Source organism: Gavia stellata, chromosome 3 (assembly GCF_030936135.1).
Source record: "Gavia stellata isolate bGavSte3 chromosome 3, bGavSte3.hap2, whole genome shotgun sequence".
Taxonomy (NCBI): domain Eukaryota; kingdom Metazoa; phylum Chordata; class Aves; order Gaviiformes; family Gaviidae; genus Gavia; species Gavia stellata.
In genome coordinates, this window is record NC_082596.1 from 57,643,434 (window position 1) to 57,662,856 (window position 19,423).

Sequence of the window (19,423 nt, forward strand, 5' to 3'; positions counted from 1 at the left end):
TCTGCTTTTCTACAAATGGGTATGGCTAGAATGTCTTCAGTTCCCACTGCGGCCCTGGGTCTTGGGTGTCCTGAAGGCTAGTCAGTGTCCCATTACTGTAGCTTGAAAGTCAGTGATGTACAACAGCATATTGCACAATCCAATCTGTATGGCTCCAGAAAGGGTTAAGAAGGTACACTGGAGTCATCTGTGGGTTCACTCCTTTCTTTTCTCTTTAAGTTGTGATGATGGTCTGGAAAATTAAATTAGCCAGACAAAGATGCAAACTTTTTGTTGATTAAATTACAAAGCAGTCCCCAGATTGTAGAGGAGTGGCACATTAAAAACAACAAATCATCCAACCTTCTTCACTGTTGATCCTTAATTTGAAAGGCAGCATGGATTCCTAAGGCTGTAGCTTCCAGGACTCCTTCAGTGAAAAATCATTGCTACCTAACTATAAAAGACTTAGCTCTTAAGAGAATATTGTGCTTTTTTTTTTTCCTTTAAAATTCAGATGAAATCAACTTGATTCGCAGTGTGACACCAAAGAGATCAATTAGTTTTTTCCCTAGTCCACTTGATCATAGTCTCTGGTGAGCGATACAGGAATATTAGTTTGGCATACAGGTCTTCTTCCAGTTCCAGTTCTCCAGTCTCTCGCACTAAGAAAATGTCAGTACACAACTTCAAGATTCGGTCTACATTGGGTAGCTCCTCAAACATGATGGAGTGAGAGATGCCACTGAAAAATTCACGGACAAACTTCCCTATCACCAGGACAACTGAGGCATATAGTCCCATGATGCTGAAAAGAAAGAAAGGCAAGAGTTCAAATCATGCCTTGAAAAAGGGTCAGCCAAGTGTGAGGGAGCTCGTCTACACAGCTAAGTGTAGTCTGTCAGCTGAGTGAACATTAATTTCTAATTAGGATCTTGTTTCTGCTGGGCTGCAGGATGAAGGTCTCTTCAAACACCACAGAAACCTGGGAACATAAACAGCTGAGACTGCTGACTTAAATGGTTTAACCCCAGTCACTGATGGTCTCACATCCTGTCTGCTACAGCTTGGAAGTCACAATGGGAAATCTGACAAGTGCTGGCTGCTGAAGGCAAATGATCTGTCAGGTTTCATATCTAATATTTTTTCTTAAAGCACGTGTAACTGATGACAGACTAACGTTAACCTCCCCTGATAATCCTCCTATGAGGAGCTAAAAAATCATGCCAGAAGGGCATAACTCCCAGGAAGACACAGTCTCCTGCCTTCCTCTGTCTGTGGAGATGTATTTCATAACTCTTTCACAGACAGGGTCCTGGCTACGAGATTGAGAAGGTCACCAAAACTGGGCAGGGTGTGAGCAGAACTTGACCTATAGCTAAACTAACATCTTTTGAATGATTTTACTTCAATAGGAAATTGGTGCAAAGGGTGCTTCTGCTCTTTTTCCCACTGGAGAGGGGTATCACCACGTAAAGGTATCAGGGGTATCATCATTTACAAATATGAAGCCTTCTATAGATAACATTAATAGACGTGAATTTGAAAATCTCACAAAACCTGTTTTCAAAATGTTGTAATGTTCAATCATTACAACAACAAAAAAGAAATAAAACTCCAAAACCAGCAGATAAAGTCACCTCTACTTCTATCTTATCTACATTATTTTAATTTTACATAAAGATTACTTCTTACCCATAACCAGCCAAGAATCCAAGGCTTGGTGGACTGACTTTATCACTGAATATGAAGAGTTCAAGACTCTCTTCAGACGTTTTGTATCTTTTTCCAAGCTGATTCAAAACCCACCACTCACGAACTCCCTCATCGGACACATTTTTGACCAGGGAAACCGTAATGTTTTCCCATCTGCAGTCTATAAAAAAAAGAAATGTTAATATATATATCAAGAATTGCAAACGTTAAACTGTTTTGAGTCAGACACTTCACACATCTGCATGATAAAATGACTGAGTAATATAGGATTAAAGATTCATTAGAATTCTCCTAAAACCCATTTTATGTTATTTCTGTATGAAAGTATAGTATCTAGACTTCTGTGGTTTTCCTTCTGCAAATCTCATCTGAATGTGCATTAAATAAATAAAATGTTTCGTATCGCCTACATTTCTTCTGTACAACTATCAAATCATTTCAGTATTTTCATGCCAAAGTATCAATGACAGTCAGCACGTCTGCGTTTCAGGCCTAAAGAAACACATTTAACCTGGAGGAATAGTGGTCAGCTTCTATATGTCAAAGTGAAAGTATCACTGTAAATCATTTATGTCTTGGTATAAAAGATGTTACTCTCTTCCATCAAGAAAAGCATACTATCGTATTATGCATACTTATCACACAGACAGGAGGTGAACTCTGGCCGTCCTGATTTCTGGGGAACGTACATTAACAGTGTATACATTAAAGCCCTTTTGAAGAATCTCAAATTAAGAGTTCTTTAGGACAGGACCTGACTAATGACAGTGAAGCACTTGTAACTTATTGCTACTCAGAGCTAGGTTCAGCCTCAAGAACTATTTTTCCCAATTAACCTAATCATGCTCACTGAACCTTGAACGGTAACGTACTACATAGTAGAGTAATGTACTACATAGTACTACTACTATGCCCGAGCGCCAAATGTAACCTCTGTTGAGCAGTGTTCTTAGATAAAGACTCGTTCCTAGTCTTCCAACCCAACAGGTTTTTCACATGCGCATATGTGCACGTGTGCATGTATTCTGTATGTCTGTGAGTACCTGTATGCATTCTGATTGGGTAATAGCACTCTGAAATGCAATGATTTATCTAAACTGGATTCTTTGTAGCCAATAAGGAAGGAATAGCTAAAAAAAAATCATTCCGTGTCAAGCTGAGGAGCTACATTTGCAGACATGCCGCATTACTGACTGTTTGTGGTAAAGTAGCAGGGAGATGCGGAGAAGTGAAACTTGTCATCAGTTCCTCAGAAAACAAGGGAAAGCAGTTCCTGAAAGCAGACTTGAAGGAAAAGAGCTGGACTTCATCCTTAAAATCCTTACCATTAAATACGAAGCTAAAATACATCCAGATGCATTTTCTGCCTTATATTATATTACCTCATCTCTCCCCAAGCTTGCAGGCACTAGGTAGAAACCATTGTAATTGCATTTCAGCCTGAGGTGCCCCATAACAGCTCAGTGAATGTGCAAGTGTGAGTGCTGTGTTGCACTTCTTTCAACCATACTCTGTTTTCCATGGTCTGGACACATACCTGTCAATAGCTGCTTTATGGGTTTTGCCAGAGAATCACTAGGAGCCTTGATGTAGTACGGGTACACTGTCTCTAATGTTCTGGAAAAAATGAGAAAGCAAATATTTCATATTTTTATACCTCTAAAATAATTTAGAAATACCTAACAGGGCTATACACAGTTCCCAGTAATTCTTGGCTTAAGCTATGATTTTATAGTGTTCAGATGTCACATCTAAAAGTTAGCTGGATTTATTAACTATGTTCTGTCAGTACTTCAGCAGGGAGCTCCATCCATAATGTTGCCATTCACACGCCATGAATCCCACACACCTGGGGCATGAGTGTTTGCAAGGAATGTAGACTTGATATTTTGTTCCCCTTTTTAACAAAGCTGCTATTATAGTCAGCTATATAAACAGCACAAAGAAAGGCAACACATCACCAGTAGTAAACAAGCTAGAAAAATATGTAGCTAGAAAAATATGTGGTGAGAACAGGTATTACTTCAGAATTGCAAGACATTTCAATAATAACACCTGAAAAGAGTGAGAATTTTTGCCAGAATCTTTCACTGGGAGATATTTTCACAGTTTGTAGGAGGGTTTCAAACATAAAAAGAAAGATGTTTGTAAAATTCTTCCATTGGACTCGAAATTAAATCACCTTAATTGGAAATAAATTACCAGCATCCAGAGAGAGATATTTCATTAAAAGCAAAGATACTGTCCTAACTTTTTCCTCAAATGACTGAAAAATTCTAGGGAAGGGGAGCTCTCAGGGAAGTACTGTGACACTTTGCTACATTGCATACACCAGGCTGAGGAAGAACAGAGGTGGCTAATTTAAAATCCCTCCTGATCACTCCAGCAGGCCCAAAAAACAGGTAAGAGCTCAGCAGCTAAGTTGTCCCAGCAGAGGTGGTGGCAGAAAGCGCCCTGATGAAGTAGTCAAATGGCTACTAGCTGCCACAACCATTTTTCCTTTATGACAAACTAAAAAAAGCTTAAGCCAACAATATTATTGCAACACAGGCAAATGCAGGTATATCTTCCATGTTACTGCTTGCCTCCTGCAAAGAGAGAATTACAAATGAATTACCTCTTCCCACAAAAGAGCAAAATCTACCCTCCCTGGCACTGCATCACCTTAGGTAATATTCCCATATCCTCACACAACAGAAAAGTAAAAGAGGCGTAAAATATTTTTTAAATGCAATGATCAGATGTGGAACAGCAGTCTGTTTGGATGTACGAGTGTACGTGGGTGCAGAAAAATAGCTGTGCACAGAAAAGACAAATCTCATTTCCACGTACTAACAGACATGAACTATTCAGAGTTTTCACTATCCTAGCTGGCCTCAGCTTTAACTTTTCAACTCTTGTGGCCACAAATCAGATCAGGTGACCTCCAGGGATGGTGTGTTGGCTTAGCAGTATTTAAAGACTACTGCTGCTGTAAAGTAATCCCCATCGAGCAGGCGGAAGAGGAAGAGCCAGACTCCTTTCAAATCTGAAAGGAGGCACCACTGCTGTTAATGCTATAAGGCTATATCCATAGAATAATGTTTGATATTCATATGAAGAGCATGCTCTTTCTGCCTTGTGAATTTCCATTACAGGAAAAGATCTGATGTCAGAAACGACTGCAGATGTTACCCTTTGACCGCAGTGATTTAACACTTCCTTGCCAATCTAATACTATTCAAGAATAACAATGAGAAATACAGTCCAGATGGTTATTTAGAACAAAAAAAATCATCAATACAACATCCTCAGATCGAGTTGAACTGAAGTAACTCAAAGGAGAGTTTAACTGTGAATATACTGTAATGAACTTGTGCTTATCTAATACATCAAAGAAAAGTAACTAATAGCTTCACCATGTTGTTGGTGGTGTTCCAGTGTTCATGGTCTTTTCAGCCTACATTTATCACAGGAAATAAGCTTTTACCTTTAATGTTACTATCATGTGACTTCAATGCTGTTGGCCTCTGTGAACAAGGCTCCAAAGCTATTAAAGCGGATATAGACGGGCAGACAAATGATACAGTTGCACAAGCCTGACCTCCTTAGGAAATTACGTTCAGAAAGGGAAGGTTTGCATATAAATAAGCAAAGCAAATAACTTACACCTTTTCCAGTTGCTGTCCAGACATCATTGTAGCAATATCTCTTCTGGTGTTCTCTGGTAGGGCAAAGGTAAGTTTATCTGATGCTATTTCGGCTTTAGCACCAAGGGTGAGATTTCTGTTGTAAGTAAAAGGGAAGACACATTGTCAACCTACAATGAGGGCATAACCTAAACACTTGTTTGCTCAATGCTAGAGCTAGTTGCCTAACTACTCTAACTCCACTGACCCCGGCTATCCCAGACTTTGTTAAAGCAAGCATCATGCTACTTGTACCTGAGATGGTGTGTTTTCCCACGGAGGATATGTAGCGGCCTTAAAGGTGTATTTTTCTAACTGACTATGCATTTGTATGTATTACAGGACAATGATGACAGATTAACATAATTTTGCTCATTGCGTCAGTCAAAACAGAATGGGAAAGGGAGCATGCCTGCTCTGACTTTAAGTCAGCAGGACCGTCTGCGTTTCCATGCATTCTATGCCAGGGCAGCTAAGGATGCTGCAGTCAGCTACAGCTTCCCAAAACCCCACCTCAGCCCAGCAGAAACATGTGTCTAACAGGCTGATAGGACCCCCATGCCTCCCCCCAGTCTTCACGCTGGCTGCAGAACACAGCTGGGGCAGGATCAGCTTTTGCACAGCGCCTTGTGCCATGCCCTGCGGTCGGGATGCAGCAGCTGGGTGAGGCAGCTCCTGGGCTGCTGGGGGCTGCAGAGAAATGTCCCTGGCAGATGATGTGCAACGGCAGAAAGCGTGTATGCTGCCTGAGTGACACAAAAGGCTCATCTTACAGCTGCTTGTGGTCTCCTGGCCTAGATGAAAGACAGCAGTTTCCCTTTACAGAGAAGTGGAAGGTCACAGTGGTAAGTCTTCACCACTTTCAGTCATTCACGGTCACAATGTAACCCACAGGATATAATTTGAGGGTGAAAAAGGTCTCTTTCAACTAGTCTATGAATGTTTGTAGTTATGCAAGCATATGGGCAACCTGAGTAGCAGTATTAAAAATTAATATAAGGTTCAGAAATGATGAAGTGATGTAATTCACTAGCTAATACTGTATGCTTCCAGGAAAATAAGGGGGGGTCAAATAAAGTTGAATTAAGGGTGCAGATTCATTACAAGCCTATTTTTGACTGTGGAAGGACTGACCCAGCATGTTCAAAGCTCCCACAGTGATTCAGCTGACCTGCTTCTTGTGCACAGTCTTTTGCTGAGGATTGCTATAACAATCCGTGTCTACTTCCAACAAAACAGATAGATACTGGGGCTGCAAAGGTACTTAATTTCCATGGAGTGATGACTTAACTCCAGTTTAATCCAGCAGTCTACAGGGATCCCAGCTGGCAGACAGTAGCCAACAAATCACCTCGGTGACTGGGTGTGCTCTAGCCTGCATGCAACTACTTAATATTCTAGGCTGTCTCTTGCAAAAACTTCACTGTGAAGTAATACTTCACTGAGGCCAAAGGAGTAAACAGGCAAAGGACTCGACAAAATGGATCTGTGCCATTGTTATGCTATTTGCATAACAAAGTATCTGAGTATATGTGTATTTAAAAAATAGTTTGTGTCAGTTCCAGACTCTTTTAAGAAGCAGACCAAGCACTTCTGTTTGTATTTCCTCAGTTTTTCTGCCTTAACTAGGTCTAAGTATTCAGTTCCCATAAATGCTAACAAGGTTGTTGTTTGGGGCAGTTTATTTGAACATCTCCATCTAAAACTGGCTAAAATTTTCTTACTTCTCCGTCCTTCCCCTCAAGTCCCATTGAAAACTCGCTGCCTTTTTAAATAATGTACTTGGAAGTGGCTCCACTTCTCTTTTTATTTTTTGAGAACTGCAGGCAACAAATGTTTTCCTGGGTAACAAAGGTCACTTCTCTCTGTCTCTCTCCCTCCCACTTTCAGGTTTTTTTGCTCTGCAGTACAATAGAATTTGCTGAAAAACTAAACTAAAAATGCAGCATGGAACTGTTCTGCTGAGCAAACACTTGGCAAATGATCCATCAACCTCATAGCAGCCATGTTAATTACCTTTGAATGCTCCATGAAAGAACCACAGTGAACTCAGCTGAAAAATCCAGCAGTCCCTGTATCATTTTCTCTCTACTGGGAGGGCTGATGGTCCATAAAGAGTTTGAATTTCCCTCTAGATCTGCGAGAGTTATATCTTCTTTTCCATAGCCCTCTAGAAACTGCAAAGCAGCCTGTAGATGGAGAAGAGGAAAAGAAAATTTCAGTGCGGTGATATTCGCAAGACACAGAGCCACATTTCCCAGTCAGGCAGCATTGTAAATATTTGATTACTTGTAAGTGCAGTGGTTTGCACTGATTGTTTTCCTCAGGTACCAGCTGGGGCTTTAGATGGGAAGGGGAATAAACAAAGTAGAGCTGAGCTAAGAAGGCAAAACAAAAATGACCCTGCTGTTTGAAGACTGATGGCCACGTAGGCCAAAGTGAGTCGAAAGTTCATCAGGTATACTCTGTAGAGTCTATTTAAACTTAAGTTAAAATTTTGTTCTGTCTTTTGTTAAGCATCTTTCTGCACAGAAAGATGTCTGCAAAGGATAAGGCAACTTGAAACGGGTAACTTCCAAATTGGATCAAGATTACAGTATTACTGCTATAATGTATGGGCTATTAGGTAGCATCTAATATAAAAAAATGTTAGTTCTTGAATGGACTAGAAGCAAGCACTTCTTTTAAAGTTATATCTGATCAAACCCCAGTTATGTTAGTAATGCAACAGCTTCTTCTAATTACCAGTCTTTTTCCTGTAGAAACTTGTGGTAACTTTGTGCATGTTGCACCATGAAATAGTGAGACTATGTTTAAATGTTTATGTTTTGACATTTTAATGTCAAAACTTTTCTAGGCCATACACACTTTCTTTTGACAGCACCACATCTCCACACTGTGAGGTGAAAGCTGTGTGTGCTACAGGAAGGAGCACAGGGCTTAAAAGTGCCAACCCTGTTCTGTCCACACAGCACGTTTATTTTGGCAGTACACCAACAGCATCACGTCTCCTGAAGGTTTGTGCCATTTAGAGGGGAGGTTTTTATTCAGGTGACAGGACAACTAGGGTTTCTGTCTTCCATGATTTTGTGCTAAGATGTCTCGATTAATGGTAACTTGTCTCACCATAACCCAGCCCTGTCCTGACAAATGATCTGTCCGAACCTTTACTCATGCAAACCCTCTTTATGGAAACATCTTCCAAACGATGGCAGTGCTGCTGAACACTTATAACTATACAAACTAAACTCACGAAAGGCCTCCATGGAAACATGCGCACATTTTTAAGTAATGAGGTATTCTATATTTCACTTACAGTGTTACCCCTATAGCTTCCCAGAAACGCATTGAAACCAGTCTGATTCAAATCCTTGAGCTGACTCTGTTGAGCACTCATTGTAAAAATAGGCTGGGAAACAAAAGAACACACACTTGTCACATTTACTTCACATCAGCTGCCACATACACAGTACAGCATCCTGCACATCACAGTCCAAAACAATTATGGCACTCAATTCAACAGGAGAAGGTTATGATCTTATTCCACTCAGAAGCAAGCTACCTCCAATTACCTTATATTTACCATGTGGACCTGTAGACAGTTATCTGAGTGCACCTGATGTAGGATAATTTGTTCAGATTCCACTGCCAATGGGTTCTGGTTTTAACTTGCAAATGAAGATAATATTTTACGTAAGTGATAAACTAACGTGTTTTTCAACCCAAAAGGGATCATTTGTGGGAACTTGCCTGATCTCTTGCACAAGGGAGGAGAGTTCAAGTCAATGAAGGGAATAAGAAATAGCACAAGGAAATACAGTGCAAAACCAGCGTTTGCTTTTAGTCTTTCTTCTTTTTTACCTGATAGCCTCCTAGAGTTATTGTGATTGATACATCTAGAGGCTTGTTGGTGATGCCTGCAACAGATTTGATTAAAGACATGAAGAGCAGTGGGAACCAGACAATACAAATCAGCAAGACGATAATCATGCCACCCATTCCATACTTCACAACTTTCTTTTTCTTCTGGCCTCTTGGTTGGGGGTATCTCTGCAAAAGCAAACAGCAACATAGTAATGTTTCTTCTATCAGAGGTACACTTAGTATGATTGATGGGTGAATATATAATGATCTTAAGGCTTCCCATCTTCTGGGGTAAGTTGCTACCCATTGTCAGGCCAGTTATTTTGAGATTTTTAGACAAACCTGCACAGACACTGAATTTCTGGTGACAACAGAGAAAAGTGCCAAATGAACCCATGTCAAGTGTGTGTCTGGTGTGAAAAATATTGTAAACCTCTGTAGTTTTGATTCTTCACAACCATAAAGAAGGAAAAAATTGGGTAGGGTAATTTGAATTTTTTGTCTGAAAGAGTGCAAGCATGAACTCACAGGAACCAAACATAAAATAATAGCAGCAACAGTGATACAACAATTTGTTCAAAAAACTGATGCTGGAGTGACCCACTTTCTTGTATTTGTCCTTCCAAAAAGTTTTATCTCAAAGCTCCTTAAGTCAGAATTCCTCTCATAGAGCTTGAAATGCTGCGAACTGTATTTATGGGAAAAAAAAAATGTTTGCAAGCAACTGACATGCACAATAAGTAGGATTGTCTAATATTGCACGACCCCCACATTCATTTCACACCTCACATACACTAAGAGTTGTTCACAGGCTTGATCCAATCTGTTTCTAGTGAATCCCACACCAACTGCATTTAAATAACGTTTAAAGTCTTGTTGCTGTTCCTAAAGTCTTGACACTGCTGATGTAACATCCTTCCCTTTCTTAGCTTCTGAGACCAAAAGTGACTTTGCTTTTCTCCTTCTCCTTTCAAAGCAGTTCACACGGCATGTCTGTTCTGCCTTGTCCATAATTCCCGCCCTCTGTTATTGGCCTCATGATTGAATACTTTAATAATTTCACCATCCTGTAAAATGCCTTGCCATCACTGTAATTTATTTTGCTGTATTCTCTTAGAGGATTTAACTCCACACAGTGTTCTAGGATCCTGTCTTTCACACACTGCATACTGCATGTGCAAAATAAAGATGCATTGTATTGCACTGCACCTCAAACACACGCCAGGAATCTGGCTTTCAGGAAATTGTTCTTGCTTTACAACATGAATCCATAAAGCCCTAGGAGAATATTAAATCTGTAATACAATGCCTATTTAGTTACTTTTCAAAAGCAGTGTATCAAGTAATTTGTCTTGCACTACAGAATACTGTTTTCATTAAAATACCATATCAAGATCACCAGGGGTATATTATTTGTCTGTATGAGATTAGTTCAGGCACCTTTAATGATGTTACAGAACAGCTCAGAGAGCCTCTAGCAGTCAAAGTACTTAGGCATACCACTCAATGTGAGAAAGAGAGAGAACCAAAGTACCTTGAACAACACTTGTAAAGTCATGGGTAGTTATTTTGCTACATGGTATTAGCACACACATGCTAGCTTAGCCGTGGAAATCTTCCCACGTCAGATCTATGATACATATAATGCAGAGTGATCCTGTTGCGTAAAAAAATGCAGTGAGATGGACAGTCACAGTAGAACTGGATAATTATTTCTCTGGCTCCCGAAGCCTCTGATGACACTCCATTTGTGGCAGAAATGGAAGTCAGACAGAAAAAGCCTATATACAAGATTTGTGTGCACTTCAGCTCTGAGTTAATCTAAGTGACATACTTGGAAAGTAATTGCCATTAAGAGACAGGATCATAATAAAAGTAGAAATACGTCAGTAACACTTAAAAATACAGCTGTTTCATGGCAGATGTACAATTTCTGACTGGTTGGGTCACTCTTAAAAGAATGCTTAATTTCTTTTTCAAATTGGCAAAATAAGCAGGCATATGGTTGCAATCTTTATAGCGGTTATAAGGAATCCAGAATTTGCAAGTTTAATTTGAACTGAAGCTTAAACGATTTAAAGAGACTGAAATTTCAGTCAGACAAATGGTGGGTTTATCTGGCCTGAAGTTCAGTTCTGGATGTGCAGGGACTTTCCTGAGATAAAAGAGCAGGCTGAGTTCCCTCTGTGGTTACATGAACCAGGTGTCCCTGCGACCTACACCGTGGTGGCACGAGCTCTTCCTTCTACTGACCCTTCCCTTCAGCTACAGTTTCCCTGCTACTGCGGGTTACTCACTCAGTTGTTATAGGCAAAGTGAGCCTGTGTGAATACCAGGACTTTCAACCCTGGCCTTGAAACTCAGGCATGCAATTAAGCTAGCAGGCACATGCTTGTGGAGTTCATGTTAACGGTGCACAAAAGAGAAGCCATTTGAAATTTCACTTGTGGTGACAACCAACTAACTTTAAGTACCCAACAGTCTGAATATTTCTGAACATAAACACCAGGTGTATCTTCTAACAAACTGTCTTTATGGTGGGTTTCCCAATTATTTAGGTACTCGTGATTATTTCTCTTCATTTCTGCATGGGGGAGAGGAGGCCTGGATCACTCATATGGGGCTTCCTTACTTTTTCTGACTCGCGCCAACACTTTAGGATGAATATATGAGCATAGATATCTTCAACACAGATCCAGCTGGAAAGGCTGAGAGTGGTATCAGTCCAAACCCAGTCCATTACTGCTCTCAGCTCGGTCAAAAATGGAACCAGGCGGAACCTGAAGGGAGACCACAGCAGACAACTCGTCAGAAATGTGGGGATCACATTAAATGAGCACAGTACATGTATATATGACAAAAGGGAGAACTAAGCCAATGTTAAAAGACAGTTTAATGGGAGATTTTGCAAACACAAATACAATCATAACCTGAGATTCCACGGCTAGTACTGATGTTTTGGGGGTGGTATCTTTTGCCATAGCTCATGTTCCTCTAGATCTCCTTGTCAGGCCATAAACATGCTTTTGCATCACTTTGCCCCGTAATTGTGATTGAGTCACTGATGGAATGGTACAAGAGAAACTTTTTTGTATCCCCAAATTCCTCTGACCTGGGAGTGGAGTAGAGGAACAACCTTCCCACAGGATGGTGGGAATTTGTTTTATACCTCCTTACACCAAGTGATGCATGGCATCTTTGCAGTAGGTGGACAGTCCTCAGCTGCATATGGAACTGGATGTTATAACTCAGGATTAAGCAGCAGAAGAAGGTGGGCTAACAGGAAACCAACATGCATCTAGCAGCTGTTCAAAGTGCATCATTCCCTTTACTAGTCCCACACTTTTCTGTTTGGCCAGGTCACAAAGACTATTTCACGTGAAGAAAGCTTTCTTCTGTAACTTTTCCTACTGGAATGCAACAAGCCCATACTGAAAATATTGGGAAAAGGCTGGAATTATTCCAGCTTTTCTTTGAAATACGTATATGCTTTGAACTGGCTTAATCACAACATCATGGTAACAGCGTAAGTGGAGGGTGGGGTATGCCTCCTTAACACCACCTTTCACTCTGGGGTGATGCTGTGCCTGTTACTTGAACTAACACTCCTAACTCCTGGAGTTTCAAATGTGCAGGACTTCTCAAAAGATACACAAAGGAAACATTTTTAATGCATAGCTCTTATTTCTCATGTGTATTGTCTTTCACTTTATTCTTCTCACCTGCTGAGGTAGAGCCTGTAGATGTGCTCCAAAGATCTCTTTGGGATTTGATGCCTTAATACTTTTTAGGACTGCAGAGCAAATAACATCACCTGTTCTCTAGCACAATGTGTAGCCCCTATCTCTGTTCGCAGAGGTTATTTCTTAGAAGTGTTAAGAATGCCTCTTCCATAGCGACCTGAATGGCTGACTGGTATGTCAGGCTTCTGGATTCAGAGTGGGAGACTGATTTTTCTGAAATTTGCATTCCTGAAATAGATTTTTTTGTGGACTACAGGGGACTTATGGCATATACAGAGCATGTGGTGCAAAATTTACTGTTTCATTTCCAGCAGCCTGTGAAGTCATGAATAACCCCAGCATCTCATAATAACAGATCCTTACTTCACAAAAGAAAGGAGGAGGGCAGTAGGTCTAGACTTACCCTTGAAATAAGAACAGGTTGACATAGTTATAACTTTTTGTGAGGAAGTTGCCAAGAACACGAGTTGGATATCCGCAGCGTATCTGATATGCTGATAAGCCAAAATAAACACATTTCACAAAATACCAGAGCTGGGCAACTGTGTTCTGGCTAAATTTCCTGTAATGGAAAATACAGATAAAGGAAGATGATGAGCTTTGTATCTGTGTGTGACCAAATTAGCTTGAAATGTTTTGTGCTCCTGGCAGTTTCTCCTTCCTGATATCCTGTGAAAAGCCCTTGGTTTCTAATCCCACTGCAGGGTTAAAACAGTATTTGAAAGACACTGGATGAGAAAGTCTATAAACAGCATCTGTTGTCACCTCAGGGTCACAGGGGAGAGACTGGGAATAGGCTTCCCGAAGAGTGAGGGCTCTGCGGCAGTGCCCTCTCCCTCTGGATGCCAGAGGTGCCTTGCTGCCCAACACAGGCCAGTCTCCCCTCGCCCCCATGATGGCACATCCATCTGTGAGCCCTGGGTAGACGCTGCTTCTGTTGGCTTTTCAGAGGGCTGACATCTGGACTGAATCTAGGCAGCTTTAATGGCTATTTGTGTCCAGAGGAGCACCTCCAAGGTCATGAACTCATACAGAAATTCAAGTTGGAGTGACTTCTGAAGATCATCTTTTTCACCCTCCTCTGCTTGAATCAAGTCAAATTACACCAAATTGTTCAGGGACCTGTCCAACTGAGTGTTGAATACCTCTGAAGATGGAGATCCCACAACCTGTCTGGGCAATCTGCTCCAGTGTTCGACTACCATCATAGTGAAAAGACTTTTCATCATATCTGACTGGAATTTCCCTTTTTTCCAACTTGTGGCCTCTTGTCCGGTCTGAAAAGAGCTTGGCTTCTTCTCAATGCCTTCTTAATAGGTAGCTGAAGACAGCTCTTCACTTTCTCTTCTCCAGACTGAACTAACCCTGTTCCCTCAACCACTCCTTACATGTCATGTGCTCCATCCCCCTGACCGTCTTGGTGAACATGTGCCACTTCTGACTGCAGTTCAATAGCGTGGTGGAACTGCAGGAGATGCCTCAAGATGGACAGGATTTGTGAGCCAGACATGATGCAATATTTTCAATTACAACCTGCAAAACTATTTTCATTAAGAAATTTGCAGGGGCTTCTAAGAATCAGCCTGACTTAGAAGGAATACAGGAGGTTTCAGATGAAGATTTGAGATTAACAGCATGATATAAATTTCATAAAAGCACAGAAAAAGTTGATACCATTTTATTGCCTTTCAAGTGACCAAATCAAAGTTAAAGTTTCATAACAATTCTCAATTCACAGTAGATAGGAGATCTACTTGAAAAAAACATTTTTTTTCAAGTTGGGGCACAATTACTACTGCACTGAGGAAAAGTAAAACATTTGGTTTTGAGAGGAAATGAGGCCTTTCAGTCTTTCATTACACTATACATCTACTTTGTTTACTCCCAGTAAAATAACTTGACTGTTAAGGAAGAATAACGTGCCCAGGTGACACACTCAATTTCCCTGTATAGTCAATGGAGTGAGGTAAATACTTCAAGGCAATTTAAAGTCCTAAGTAAGAGAGGAGTTAGCCAAGCACTAGAGAGGGAGCCTTAACACCTCCGCAGTACAGTCTGAGGTGATAACTGCCTTGAGCCATGCAATGAGAAATGTTAGATTTGGGGGTGAACCTGACCAGGCATGTGATACAAGATTTCACGCAGCTGGTGAGCACCTCCACATTGCCTCCAGAGCCATGAGGCAGGAGCAGGGGAGGAGAACTTTTGCTCTTCAGAAGAGGCACGGGTTTTAGACATTCCTCAGTCTAAGGAGATTTAAATCCACAGTTCACACACTCCAGGAAAGTGCTAAATTATAAGTTACTCTGAGAGAGACATTTTCTACTCACTCTTCTAAACCAGTGCGCAGCAGTCTTGGGAGTAGGGGCCTGAATCAGAGGCCAACATTGTCTCAGCTGAGGGCTCTAATCACTCAATTACAGGCAAGTTCTCTTTCACCTGTTGGCGTTTTGGCCTAAGTTGAGAATGTTTCTGTACATACTTATATAATTAATTCTTCCTCAAACTTATGTTGGCCACAGTTATTGCTGTGGAAAGGCACTCCAACATTCTGCTTAAAAATGCTTCTAAAAGCTTCTAAATTCTTCTGCAAGAAAAAACCTGTTCATGATTTCAAAGCTTAGCTATAACCATCTCAAATTTAAATACAAACAACTTGGTAGAGCACCAGTATTCAACCCACATTTTCTGATTATAAGGGCTATACCTTTCTGTCACTCCAGGCAAGATAAAGAACATCCAGAAATGTATTCCGAAAACAAGGATGACCTGGAAGATGACCTTTCCCATGACAGTCTTTTTGAGGTACAGTGCTCGATCTACCACCATGGTACCAAACTGAATGAGCACCATCACCAAAAATGCCTCTGGGACCTGGTCCTCTGATAATGAAGAGGTGATATCTGCTGCTGCAGAGTGTTTCTGAAAAGGAAAATATAACAGAGTGGTCGAGGAAGGAGGACACTCACATGATACTGAGCATCTACAGCATGTAAATCCTACTGCGGATTTACAGATAGATGCCTCTGTGACATACCCCAAAAGCCCAAAATCCAAACACAATGATGATGAAGTCCACAGTATCTGCGAGGAACATCAGCACATATACATCAGTCACCGCACTGTAGTCTGGATGAATAAGGTTGTAGAAAAACTGTCTGATGGGCACATACACCTGGAGAGTCCTAAAACAACATAGACCGTAATGTGATTTAACAACACTGTAACATGAACTGAAGAAGAGAATGGTTGGGCGTGATATGATTAATATTTCTAAAGATACCTAAGATCTACTCTGACAGCCTTCACAGGGCTTCACAGACACCAGTCCCTTGTTCTGATTGCTTCTAAACCCCTGCATTAGCATTTGTTCAGTATAAATATACATAGTCAATGAAGTTCACACAGGATATTTAGCTTTTTTATCAGGTAGATGCTATTTGAACAACTCCTGATTTATCTGATGTTCAGCTGGTGGGACTTAAGAGTGAAAGCATCTGCATACAATGAACTGTATACGCACCCATTCATCCCCTTGAATTAACCTGCTCTCTTTAAAATGCTGTTTTACTGCTTTACTGTTTAGAACTTCCCCCCAAACCCACACAATTCCTCCCAGTGCTCACTTTTTAATTGTAAAGGCCTTGGCTTTGATCATTTGTTCTCGAAACTTTTCCATAAGAAGTTCTTTTCTTGATTTTTGCTTGATGCTTAACACACTGCTTCCTTTCTGACTGCTGTTTCGCGTACTGGTACTTCCTGAAAAAAAAGGGTGGGGGGGGAAGAGAAGCTAATTCAAAACCAAAGTTTAAATACAAAAACTATAAAGTAATAAATCTCAAGAATTCCATCCCATATGAGAGTCCCACATTTGAAAGACGCTTTGAAATGAATTCTTATGCTTTTTTTCCAATATAATAAAATCTTGAGAGCATCCAGTAAAGGTTTAAACACTGGCAGATCAAAACTTGATTAATAACTATAAAAAGAGAAGACTAGCAATAAAGGCAAGTATTTGATTGATCTGACTCAGTCATGTCAATTGGTAATATATACATTCAGGCTACAGTAAGCCCGTCCTTTTTACAAGATGGGATAGGTAATCTGTTTCAATATACCTAATCAAAACTTTTTCTTACTTCAAGTGTCATGAAATGTAGATGTGAAAAATATGCTTTGCCTTCCCTCTAACTGGAGATTATGCTGAACCAGAAATTCTGGGTCTGGGCCACACTGAGCATTCCTTTCCCAGCTTTTGAATAATGCCATTTTAAAAACATAGTGAATCAGAAAGTATAGCCTTCCATTTGAACTTTAAGAAGGCCTGAACTATGCTCAAACATGAAGATACTTTGGTTTACATCCTATTTCCTCACTGAGGAGCAGCAGCATTCAGTAGCCTCTGGGATCTCCACAGCAACCTGCACAAGGTTTCAGCAGGGTGATCCTATGGGAAATGAACATTTGCTCTTCAAATCCCAGAAATGCCATGACATTTACCTCTCTTGGATCTGTGTGAGGAGAAGCTGGACCTGTGTGAAAGCTGTGATACACTGCTAGAGCTCTTCCTCCTGATGGCGGTCTGCTGCTCGGGGAAGTGGACATGGATGGACTCCACCGATGCCCCAAGATTGACAGATTTCAAAGAGGCAGAAGAGTCTCTCCTGCCTCCTGTCAGAGAGAGTTCATCATCAGTATCCTCTTTGTTACTGGAGCTGTCCCCTTTCTCATCTTCATCCCATAATCCATGGCACTAGTGGAAAAAGAAGGAGAGAGCATTCCGACCTTGTATTTCTGTCACAGTATTTATCACAGGCATTGCTAAGTGCAGTCACGTATTCACAAGGGGGAAGACAAAGTCATTGTGTTGGGATATCATAGAATCACTTAGGTTGTAAAAAACCTTTAAGATCAAGTCCAACTGTAAGCCTAACACTGCCAGGTCCACCACTAAACCATGCCCTAAGCGCCACATCTACATGTCCTTTAAATACCTCCAGAGATGGTGACTCAACCACTTTCCTGGGCAGCTTGTTACAATGCTTAATAACCCTTTCAGTGAAGAAATTTTTCCTAATATCCAAATGAGTGACTATCCTATATCACATGAGTGACTAAAAAAATTAAAACTAAAAATTAAGTATAAAATAAGAAAGTACATGAACTCAGATTACCTTTAAAATGGATCTGTGGAAGAATAAGGCAAGGAGCTGAACAAGATCATAGTGCACGTAACCTTCTTTCTTCTCAATGCCAATAATATTGGGTGGATGGTAAGGTTTATCTTTTGTGTAATCCACATATTTATTCCAAGGAAAGAAGCCAAACTGGAAGAAGTACTTGATGACAATGGCCACCTGTTTAGAAACACAACACACTTGGGGTGTTTTATAAGCATGGCAGATACAATAGCCTCGTGACATTAAGAGGGGAGAAATATGAGTACTCTGTCAGTTTTGTGAGAAGATAAACAAGCAGGATAAACAGAGGAACAACAGTTCACATTTCCTCAGTAATGAAGCCAATCAACATTACCAACTGATGCTCAGTGGTACCTGAGATACCACAAGCAGTGTATACTGTCTCTTGATTGCCAATTATATAGCAGCTGTTTGCAAATGGTCTGCTCTTGTGATAACTGCTTTACATGCCAGGAAGGATATTGCTCATTGCAATGAAGAAAAACACAAACAAGACCTTTTCATACCACAGAAATTGCTGAGGACTTTAGCAAATATTTATGTTAATATGAAGGGCCAAAAGGCCCTGATCCTAGAGAACAAAAACAGAAAAGAGACAATGCAAAGCTTACAAGTTATATTTTCTGTTAGACATGGGGTTGCAAAAACAGCGTCATACCTCAGTGTAGACAATGGCTGTCATCCAGAAACGTTTGCTTGGCCGAGGAACAGACAGCATGGCCCAAAGAAATATAAGGATGGGAAGCACCAGGGTTATCATAGAGGCAGAGATCATGTGGTTAAGGATGATCACAAAATAGCACACCATTTCTGACCGGGCCACCAGCGTGTTGTACAGGGCATAAATAAGAAGCAAGACTCGAGGCTGACCAACATAGAACTTCTCTGACTCCTCCAGCTCGTCATCATGAAACATCCTGTGATGAGCAGAGTACCGTAAATAAAATTAAAATTAATTTCACAAGAGCCACTTTTTAAATTGTTACTATTTTTCCTTTTGAAAAAGTATAAAAGTCTGCTGCTGAGTTCAATGGAAAAAAAAAGATGGGATTTGGTATTATAATCAAATAGCCTGATTCTAAGCTCAGAAAACAAGAATTTCAGACAAAATAACTAGAAGCACTGTTCTGCTGTTTTTTAATTTACCCAGAGAGTCAGTTTGGCCCAAGAACTTCTACAAGCACCGCTTTCCTACAGTTGCCTAACCAACATATCTCATGTAAATCACACCATGCTGGTGTGTCCCTGTCTG

The 19,423-nt window shown here is 40.6% G+C and overlaps 1 protein-coding gene across 1 annotated transcript in view; it reads right to left on the bottom strand.

Moving 5' to 3' along the window:
• Nucleotides 1-315: 315 nt before the first annotated feature.
• PIEZO2 (piezo type mechanosensitive ion channel component 2) overlaps nt 316-19,423 on the bottom strand; it is a 322,465-nt gene continuing 303,357 nt past the window's right edge. Inside the window, exons 40-54 of the mRNA XM_059815888.1 lie at nt 18,830-19,088; nt 18,145-18,327; nt 17,471-17,723; nt 16,597-16,729; nt 16,008-16,155; nt 15,678-15,892; nt 13,374-13,532; nt 11,860-12,007; nt 9,225-9,413; nt 8,680-8,772; nt 7,380-7,552; nt 5,344-5,460; nt 3,233-3,312; nt 1,675-1,855; nt 316-787 (exon numbers count right to left, since the gene is read on the bottom strand). Of these exons, the coding sequence (XP_059671871.1) occupies nt 535-787; nt 1,675-1,855; nt 3,233-3,312; nt 5,344-5,460; nt 7,380-7,552; nt 8,680-8,772; nt 9,225-9,413; nt 11,860-12,007; nt 13,374-13,532; nt 15,678-15,892; nt 16,008-16,155; nt 16,597-16,729; nt 17,471-17,723; nt 18,145-18,327; nt 18,830-19,088 (2,584 nt within the window). The 3' untranslated portion in view covers nt 316-534. The remainder of the gene's footprint in view (nt 788-1,674; nt 1,856-3,232; nt 3,313-5,343; nt 5,461-7,379; nt 7,553-8,679; nt 8,773-9,224; nt 9,414-11,859; nt 12,008-13,373; nt 13,533-15,677; nt 15,893-16,007; nt 16,156-16,596; nt 16,730-17,470; nt 17,724-18,144; nt 18,328-18,829; nt 19,089-19,423) is intronic.